The 10,520-nt window shown below is 39.4% G+C and overlaps 1 protein-coding gene across 1 annotated transcript; it reads left to right on the forward strand.

Annotated features, from left to right (window-relative positions):
* The first annotated feature begins 4,048 nt into the window (after positions 1 to 4,048).
* LOC143033561 (general transcription factor II-I repeat domain-containing protein 2A-like) lies at positions 4,049 to 4,534 on the forward strand. Its single transcript, XM_076199052.1, has one exon. It carries the CDS (start codon positions 4,049 to 4,051, stop codon positions 4,532 to 4,534), a length of 486 nt encoding a protein of 161 aa, XP_076055167.1.
* Positions 4,535 to 10,520: the final 5,986 nt, after the last annotated feature.

Here is a 10,520-nt window from a genome sequence, read left to right on the forward strand (position 1 = left end):
GCAGGTGTGTTTCCCCGGCGCGGGGATAGGAGATGTTAGATATAGGATTGAAGAGTGTTTAGTAGGGGAAGGTAAGGACCCTGTAGTTTGCTAGTGCCGGGGGCAATGATATAGGTAAGTTAGGGGGTGAGGAATTGTTTGCGCGGTTCTAGGATGCGCTAGACAAGATTAGAAATAGGGAAGGTGTTCCTGTGGTATGTGGAATCCTTCCGAGGCGTAGAGTTGGAGGCATGTGGCATTCCAGGACTATTGCAATGAATTGCAGGCTGGCAAAACATTGTAAGGCTGGATGGGCATTTGTCGACAACTGGGAGAGCTTTTACGGTAGAAACCATCTATATACAAGGGACGGGGTGCACTTGTCGCCCAGAGGATTTCGGCTCCTTGCTGAATCCCTTGAGCGAGAAGTAGGTATCCTACAGGGTTTTTTTTCGGGTAGATTACGTAGGAGTAGGGGGGGGGGGGTATCGGAATATAGTTTAGGCAATAGAAACAACTTAGAGAGGGACCGTGAAAATAATCACCAAAGCAGGTGGAGGAAAGATAAACTTAAAGTTTATCATACAAATAGCAGAAGCATAATTAACAAAAATTATTTGTTGCGAGGTAAAGCATGCGTAGAGAACTTCAATATTATAGCTATTACTGAGTCCTGGATCAACATGGCTGAGATACATTTCCTTCCGGAAATCGAAATAGAAGGATATAAGTTTTTTTTTCTCACAAGGATAGGGTTGGCAGGAGTGGGGGAGGTGTAGCACTTTTCGTTAAAAATACATTAAACTGTATTATCAACAATTCGATTAAGGAAGAGGACTGTACGGTATCTATTTGGGTAGAGATTATAGGCAAGAATAAGAAAGTTATTATTGGCGTCTTGTACAGACCTCCTAACCTCAGCATTGAGTAGACTGATCCCCTGATTCATGAAATTCACAGAGCATCCCAGTACAAAAACGTTGTGATCATGGGAGATTTTAATCATAGAAACATTGACTGGGAAACTTTAATAGGAGATCAGGAAACAAAGAAATTCCTAGATGTGGTGCAGGATAATTTCCTAAAACAAGTGATTACCGATCCTACGAGAGGAGTAAATATTCTGGACTGAGTTTTAACTAATAATGAGCACCTAATGAGTAACGTAAAAGTGGGAGATAGTCTAGGCTCTAGCGATCATCAAGAAATAAGATTTAATATTATTTGGGAAGAATTAAAAAAGTGCGAATAACGTCCAAGTACCAGACTTCAGGAAAGCAAAATTTGACGATATAAAAACCTATTTGAAATTTAATATGAAATGTCATGCGGACGTTTCGGACATTATCGACTCTCGATGCGTGACCGGGGGTCAAGTAATGACTAGAGGCCGGGTCACGGAGGGAAATATGCATACCTTGGGTCAGATCATTTGGGGGCGAGGGCTCAACAGACAGGTCAGCGATTTGGATGAAATGTATAGCAATCTAACGGATTTGATTATTAATGCACAAAATAGATTTATCCCCCTGAAGTCAATACGGAAAAATAGTAATACTCCCAAATGGATGACGGACAGATTGAAATATGAGATCGGAATGAAAAAAGGACTTTACGTAAAAATAAAAAACGGGGAATCACACCTTAGAGCAAGATATAACGAAATGGCAAAGCTGGTTAAAAAGAATACGCGTACAGCGAAACATAATTATGAAATTAAGGTAGCTACTCAAGCAAGATCCAATCCAAAGGGTTTCTTTCATCTCATTGAACAAAAATTAAAAAGAGAATAGGGCCATTTAAAAACGATGAAAATGTCATGATAGAATCGGAGGGAAAAATGAGTGAGGAGTGGAACAATTATTTTCTATCGATGTTTACTAATGAGAAGTTAGATAAAGTACCTGACTGCGATCCGATTTTCAGAGGGGATGAAGAAAGTAGTCTATCTAATATCAGCATTAGTAAAGTAGAAGTAGTCAAACAGATTGAAAGACTTAAAGCTACAAAGTCCCCGGGTCCAGACGAAAATTTTCCGAGAATGCTTAAGGAGTGTAAATTTGAAATCTGCTACCAGTTAACTGAAATATTTGATAAAGCAGTAGACACTGGTTTTGTGCCTACTGCTTGGAGGCAAGCAAACGTTGTTCCTGTTTTTAAGAAGGGAGATAGATCGTCTATATGCAACTACAGGCCAATCAGTTTGACATCGGTTATAGGAAAAATGCTTGAATTAATAATAGTGAATAGACTCAGAGAACACATAGAAAGGCATAATTTAATTCGTGATTCACAGCATGGTTTCTCCAAGGGTAAGTCATGTGTGACTAACCTTATATCCTTTTACACTTAAGTATATAAGGCGTCAGATAACAATGATAATTACGATGTTTTTTACCTTGACTTTAGCAAAGCGTTCGACAAGGTGCCACACCAGAGACTACTAAATAAAATCAAAGCCCATGGCATAGGAGGAAAAGTGTTAGAATGGATTAGAGCTTGGATTAGTAACAGAAAACAGCGGGTCACCATAATTGGAGTAAAATCTAGGTGGGGCAATGTTACTAGTGGGGTCCCCCAGGGCTCGGTTTTGGGTCCCTTGTTGTTCATTATGTACATAAACGACTTAGACGACGGGATAAATAGTGATGTTGGTAAGTTTGCGGACGACACTAAAATAGGACGCCTAATTAGGTCAGGAGACAATGCAGAGATTCTTCAGGATGATCTTAACAAATTGTTCACATGGTCGGTGAAATGGAAAATGAACTTCAATATCTCTAAGTGTAGCGTGTTAAACGTAGGGCTACACAATCCCGAAAATAGATACAGCTTAGATAACACGCTTTTAGAGAAAACTGAGTGCGAGAGAGACTTGGGAGTTCTAGTGAATCCGGACCTTAAAACCAGGAAACAGTGCATTAGCGCTAGGAATAAAGCTAACAGAGCATTAGGTTTCATTGCTAGGACGGTAACGAATAGAAGTGCAGAGGTAATTATTATACTCTATCTAGCGATAGTTAGACCCATCCATGACTCTGCGGTACGGTTTTGGTCTCCGTCCTACAGAATGGACATCAATTCACTAGAATCAGTACAGAGAAGAATGACCAAAATGATACATGGACTCAGAAATTTGCCTTGCGAAGAGAGGCTTCGGCACCTTAACTTACACTCTCTGGAAAGACGCAGAGTGCAGGGTGATCTAATAGAGGTGTTCAAGTGGATCAAAGGCTTTAACAAGGGTGATGGAAACAAGGTCATCGTTTTAAAACAACAGGGCAGGACTCGCAGTAATGGTTATAAACTGGACAAATTTAGATTTAAAAAGGAAATAGGCAAGAATTGGTTTACTAATAGGGTGGTCGACGAATGGAATAAACTTAGTAACCATGTAGTAAGCGCTGAAACTATCTGTTGTTTTAAGAAACGATTAGACAACTTTATGAGTGAGGATGACAGGTGGTGATGGATACGGAGCTGCCTAGTGTAGGCCTTATGGTCTGTTGCACTCTCCTTCATTCTTATGTTCTTATGTTCTTGATGAGAGTTGTGACACCACAGATACTGCACAAATGGCTTTGTATATTAGGGGTGTTGACAATGACTATGATATTATAGAGGAAATGGCTTCACTACAAAGCATGAAGGGGACCACAACAGTGCAAACTATTTTTGATGAATTGGAAAAAGTATTGTCAAGGTTTGGACTGAACTACACTAATTTAGTTTCCATTACAACAGATGGTGCGCCTGCGATGTCTGGTCAGAGAAATGGGGCTGTTGGACCACTGAAGACTAGAATGGGGTTTCAAAATATTGACTCAGGTTAACTTATTGTCCTGCATTGTATCATACACCATGAAGCTTTATGTGCAAAGACAATAAACTTTCACCATGTGACTAATATTCTTGTGAAAGCTGTCAATTTTATTAAGTCAAGAGGTCTAAATCACCGCGAGTTTCAGCAGTTAATGGAAGTATTTTTGTGAGGTAAGGTGGTTAAGCAAAGCAGGAATGTTGAAGGAAGCATATGACCTTTTTGGAAGAAATTGTGCTGTTCTTAGATATGAAAGGTAATGCTATCCCTGAATTCAGAAATAAGGAATGGAGATGTGATTTAGCATTTTTAGTAGATATAACTGATCATCTCAGTGCACTGAATGTTAGACTTCAAGGAAAAGATCAACTGATAAATGAGATGTTCTCATTGATCAAAGGCTTACAGATAAAATTGCGTCTATGGGAGTCACAAATCAGAAATCAAAACCCAGCCCACTTTCCTACACTGAAAAACCATGACACTAGCAACCTCCAGTATCATAAGTATGGTGACAAGTTGGCAGTCTTACAAGAGGAATTTTCAGAAAGATTTGGTGACCTCAAAAAACATTCACAAGCCATTGAAGTTTTTCCTTCTCCTTTTTCTGTGGATGTGACAGCAGCAATTCCCGAGGACATGCAAATGGAAATAATTGAACTACAATGCTATGACGAACAAGAAAGAAGTTTGATGATAGCTCAGTATGCCAGTTTTATAAGAAGCATGTATTAGTAACAGTGTATCCAAAACTCTCTGTTCATGCAAGGAAAATGATGGCAGTGTTTGGTAGCACATATGTATGTGAGCAGCTCTTTTCAAAAATGAATCTGGTTAAAAACAAGTATAGGTCTTCACTTACTGATGAACATTTGGAAAGTATCCTGCGTGTAGCCACATCATCCATACAGCCTGATATTGATGAGTTGGTGTCCCAAATGCAACATCAACCATCTCACTAGGGTAGCCTTTCATTTGCTAATTAATGGTCAGGAAAATGTCTGTGTTTGATAATTCTTATGTTAATGATCCCAGTTAACCAATATTAAGTAATCATTTATGATTGTACATTATAATGATAAGGTACGGTAGCCTTTCATTTGCTCATTTAGAGTAAGGAAAATACATTTGTTTTGGACAATTCTTATCTTTGTCATCCCAATTTAAATAAAATCAGTAACAAACTAATTATCTATCTTTATCAGTATAATCTCACATAATATGTATTCGATCGTAGTAAATAACATAGAATAGTAAGGTTGTGTGGCCCTCCATACCAACAGAGTCGTGACTAGTAGCCCTTTGGGAAAAAAGTTGCACACCCCTGCCCTAAACTTTCATTTCGGGTAGCTTGAATATCAGGTTATGTACAAGACACATTTTGAAAGTAATTTAGGTTTATGCACGGAATTCACGGAGTGCAGACAACGGAAACGATACTATAGAATGGTGCAAATCAAGTATTAGATCATTATAAAATTAAATACTCATTGATTGCGGCTTCAATGCTGAAGCAGGGAATGGCATGGCAAATGATCCTACATTGAACGTTATGAGTAGGCGAGAGAAATAACAGGTTAGATGCCAGTTAAATTTGGAAAAAAAAAATACAACATGACAATATTGAACGCTGCTCTAAAAATATGTGTGCTGGTGGCGCAATCAGAATCACGCGGGACACACATGCTCCTAATCGGGTTCGAGTCCCGCATCCATCAACAATCCCAGGCGTGACTTACCTGCCCTAACAGTCTAAGCGGACAGAGAAATTGTGATGGCTTCGGTCGTAGCTACAAAAGACTATAATTGCCTCATGTAGTAAGGGTTTCTGACAGTTCTTTGGATAACGTGAATGCTGTGCGGGTTGAAATCTGGTGTCTTGCTTTTCTTCTTCGCCCATCGTTAACCAAAAGCTCGGAGAGCATTTGGAGCGCTCTCGGAACATTAACGGTCACGCAAGAACTATTTCCGAAATAGCATCGTAAGACAATTACGACCCGGCGCAAAGCGCTGAATATCGTGAAAGTTTCCGATTGGGTTCTTTGTCGTGAAGCTCGCGCACACGAACATTGTGACGTGAGCGCTATGCGGATTGAAATTTGGTGTCTTAAGGCGGGATTCCACCGGGGCAACATTTTAGCAACATGTGGCATACTACATTGTCGCATAGGCTAAGTTTGTTTCAACCAGTTCAACAGAAGGCAACATGTAGCATGCGACAGGTGGCAGCATGTTGCCGTATATCCTGACGCATGCAACATGTTTTAGCCCGTTGCCTAGTGTTGAACGCCTACCCACCAGTCGCGGGAAGGATTCCATGTTGAAAGCAACAAGATGACTTGGTCGCAAGAAAAAACCGTAGAATTTATAGAAGAGTATAGAAAATTGGCAGTTCTGTGGTATATACGAGAATAATCAGGCTAAACTAGATGCACTGCGGGGATTAGCTGAGAAATTTAATTGTGACGTGGCAATGGTGAAGAAGATCAAGAATTTGCGTACTGCTTTTCACCGTGAAAACAAAGGCTTAACCCCTCCCCCCCCCCAAAAAAAAAAAAAAAAAAAAAAATGGACCTTCTCCCATCAAGAGAAGCTTCTGTTACTCCTGGACGTGGACAGCCCAAGGCCTGGCTATTCATCTCAAGCTGAAACTCAGGCTGAGCAACCAATATGTGTTGAGGTAAGATATTATTATTATTTAGTATTGTTGTTGTTGTTGTTGTTGTTGTTGTTGTTGTTATTATTATTATCATTATTATTATTATTATTATTATTATTATTATTATTATTATTATTATTATTATTATTATTATTATTATTATTATTATTATTATTATTATCATTATTATTATTATTATTATTATTATTATTATTATTATTATTATCATTATTATTATTATTATCATTATTATTACAAGCACCCGGACCTGGCTTCGCCAGGTGTGCTTGGCTTACGGCGTAGCTCGCTTCGCTCGGAAGGAGTCTTCAAAATCTCCTAAAGGAGCCTTCAGTCTCCAAAAGGAGTCGTCAAAGTCTCCCGACGTTGTCGTCAAATTCTCTCGCTCTTTCTCTCTCTCTCTCTCTCTCTCTCTCTCTCTCTCTTTCTCTCTCTCTCTCTCTCTCTCCTTCTCTTTTTCGTTAGGTCAATCATAAAGGCAATAAAATTTCGGAAGGTGGTCATAAAAACACCAGGAAATTTTCAAAACTGATAAACTTTATTTTTTTATGTATACAAGCACCCGGCTTCGCCGACCCTGGCTCCGCCAGGGGTGCTTGGCCTACGGCTCCGCGCCTATGGCTTCGCGCCCAGGGCTACGCCCATGGTTGTACCTGAATACCTGAAATATGGGAAAATAAAAAAGCGTGTTATTATCATTGTTTTATTAACAAAACATTACAGTTTTTCTCTTCTTTGTAGGGAGAGATACATCTTCTTCATCACTACTACCAATGATTTTGTACATTAGTTCCTTCATACTCTCTAATTCTTTCTTCTGGTTTTCGTTATGTGCTTTCAGGTCGTTCTAGCGTTTTTCCTTCTCGTCCTTCAGCTCCTTCTTGAGTTTCTCATTTTCATCCTTCAGTTCCCTCTCGCGTTTCTCATTTTCTTCCTTCATTTCCTTCTTCATTTTTTCATAGATTTCTGCTACCATTTCCGCCATTTCGGTATTATCCTCTCTACCCGAATAGTCGTTATTATAAAACTCTTCGGGCATGAGCATGCTGATAGCTTCCTCTTCAGTAATCGAAGGCAATACAGGAATTGAATGATCAGGTTCTTCTTCAGCTATTGGTGCCTCTTCGTTACAACGGGTAACTTTTAAGTCCATAAAATCTTCATTTGGACTCTGTTTCCCAGAACTTTGTTAATGACGGGAGTTTTTTCGTCTCTTTCAATAAAAAGTTTTTTATACACGCAATTACGTGCCTGTTTCCTTACATATTCGTCTCCCTGCTTACGATATCCCGTGTACACAATCAGGGAATCGTGGCTTGTTACCCGCGAACACGCCACATACAGCTGTCCATGAGCAAAACATTGGGCTCTGTCTAAAAGTAATCCAAAATTATCAAACGTTTGTCCTTGCGATTTGTTGATCGTCATGGCATAGCATAATCTTATAGGAAATTGTTTCCTTTTGAATATCACAGACGTGTCTGTAGACTCTAGTGTTATCCTGGGAAGCATAACCTGTTCACCTCTAGAGTTGTAACAGGGGGGAAACTTTTTGTATTGGAAAATTGAATATCTTCCATGTAGCTTCGTTAGCGTTGACGTACCGAGCATCTTGATAATTTCTTACTTCGTTGATGACTTCGTCGTCTTCTTTTGTCTTGGAATACAGTATGTTTATCCACTGCCCTTTATCTTTTCCGTTTTCTCCCTGCAAAAATGTCAGACCGTTCTTTACTGATATTACTTTGGTTATTTTCAATGAATGCTAACCTCATTGACTCAACTTTTACATAATTGTCAACAACAAATTGCTGGAATAAGCGTCGACATTTTGTCACATAATTGAAAATCCCTTCACGTTCCATGTTTTGAAGAGTAAAAGGAAGCAGGGGCCAACCTGTCGTACACCCGCTTTTTACGTCCTTCCTTCTGTGTCAGTTTCAGACTATGTGAATAACCAACGTTTCCATTAGGTATTAATAACGGATACTGGAAGGCATCATAGAATACGTTTTCGTGGGTAACAATTTTAGTATTATATTTCGTATCTGGTTTGGGAGATTCTATTGTTATTTGCAGATGACGATTTGAAGTATCTAAGTTAACGATGGCTCCAACTGAAGAAGAAGAGGTTGGTAGATGACACTCCTTTGTGTTTGCGGGTCTGTATGCCTTCCGCGGACTTTCAAAGTTATTGAAACTTCAGGGACTTTTCCATTCTTTTCTACATGAAGTCTTATTAAATCCTTTGCAGTTTCAACTTCTTTCAGAATTTTAGAGAGGCATTTATTATTGGATGTAAAATAATTGAAAATGAGTCTTACTATTGCTTCGTTATCCTGAAAAGCTTTCAATTCTCGTTTTCGGCGACTTTTAGTTGCTGGATTATCGGTTCTGTCCCTTTTCGATAAATGAGACGCATTCGTTATTTTGCTAGCTCTGAATTTGATTTGTTGGTCGACATCGTGATAGAAATAAAGATCCAGAAAACAGTCGGTTTTCTTTTTCCAAAAAACATCCCTTTCATTTTTAGATAATCCAAAAGATACTTGAAGACGTTCGAGTTTCAAATACCCTATTTTGTGGTATATTCTTCCTTGGGTCTTATAACACATAGCTTTCTCTGCATCATTTTCTAATCTTCCTGGTGTACATAAAGACATAAAGGAAAACATTAAATTAAAACCCGCTATGTTATTCAAAAACCGTTCAGAAAGCTCCGTTTTACCCTCATAAAGTTGAAGTATATCTCCATCTTCAATAACTGAAGGGTTAATGGGAGGCACTTGCCCAGAATTACAACATAGAGTCTTGGGTTCTTTTTTCCATAACAATGCCTGACAGAATTTACATTTGAAGTCACCAAGTTTTCCGATATCGTGAGGTTTAACTTTTGATTCGTTACGTGTAATTCCTTCAAGTTCCCCCATATCGAAATCATCCATTACAGTTTTTTCACTGTCCTCTTTTTGTTTCAACCGTCGCTCTTCTCTATCCTCACTTAAAAGTTTCAATTCTTCATTGTTTAACTTTCTCAACAACCCTTCATTCTCTATACTAACTTTTAGTTTCCTCACCGCTTTCCGCTTGGCTGTTTCTTCCATGTTCCTCTTTCGCATTTCCTTTTTTCTCAATCTTTTTATTTGTTCCTTTTTCTCATTTTGTATCCTCTCTTCTTCCTTTTGTTTCAGCAACACTTTTTTATGTACCTCTTCTTTGTCTTTTCGTATAGCGTACTTATTTTTCCGTTCAACAAGCACCCGGCTTCGCCGTCCACTTGAAGGGTTTTAACAAAATCGACGAAACCACTCTGGACAACTTCAGAGGACTTGCACCCTCGCTGAGGACTTGCAACTTCAGAGGACTTGCACCCTCATAGGACTTACGACCTCGGAGGACTTGCAGCCTCCAAGGGCTTACAACTTCGGAGGACCTGCACCCTCGGAGGACTTGCACCCTCGGAGGACTGGCACCCTCGGAGGACTGGCACCCTCGGAGGGCTTACAGGGAGGTGTCCGCAGATTGCCACGCCGACTGAGCACTTGAAGGTTTTTAACAAAATCGACGAAACCACCCTGGACCGCGGAGACTTATCTTTTATATTATATTAGATTCGCTTGAAGTTCTTGAAAAGCATGTCCAAATATTGTATCTGATAAGTTCTGTGATTAGACACACCTCCATTTTTCGTAAAGCTCTTGTAGCCCGCTAAATAGTGCTTCAGAAAATTACCAGAAACACTATCCTCTATTTCACCATCAAATAATGGCAAACCATCAAACATTTCATCACAATACGTAAAATCATCGGATTCTCGTATTGTGATATTGAACTTCAATATCTTACGATGAAACTCCTTCACGGATTCGTTAAGAGAAAAGGACTTTTTGGTACCATAAAGGTCCGGAAAGTTTTTGCTATGCTCTGCCCTTAATGTGTTTAGTGTTTTAAGGTCCTTTGATACCTCACTTTTAGATACATTCTTCGTATCAGTCACCCACTTCCAAAAGTGACGTTGGCGCTTCTTCCCAGCTGCTGCGTCGT

This window comes from Oratosquilla oratoria, chromosome 16 (assembly GCF_046742065.1).
Source record: "Oratosquilla oratoria isolate Oo_2021 chromosome 16, ASM4674206v1, whole genome shotgun sequence".
Lineage (NCBI taxonomy): Eukaryota > Metazoa > Arthropoda > Malacostraca > Stomatopoda > Squillidae > Oratosquilla > Oratosquilla oratoria.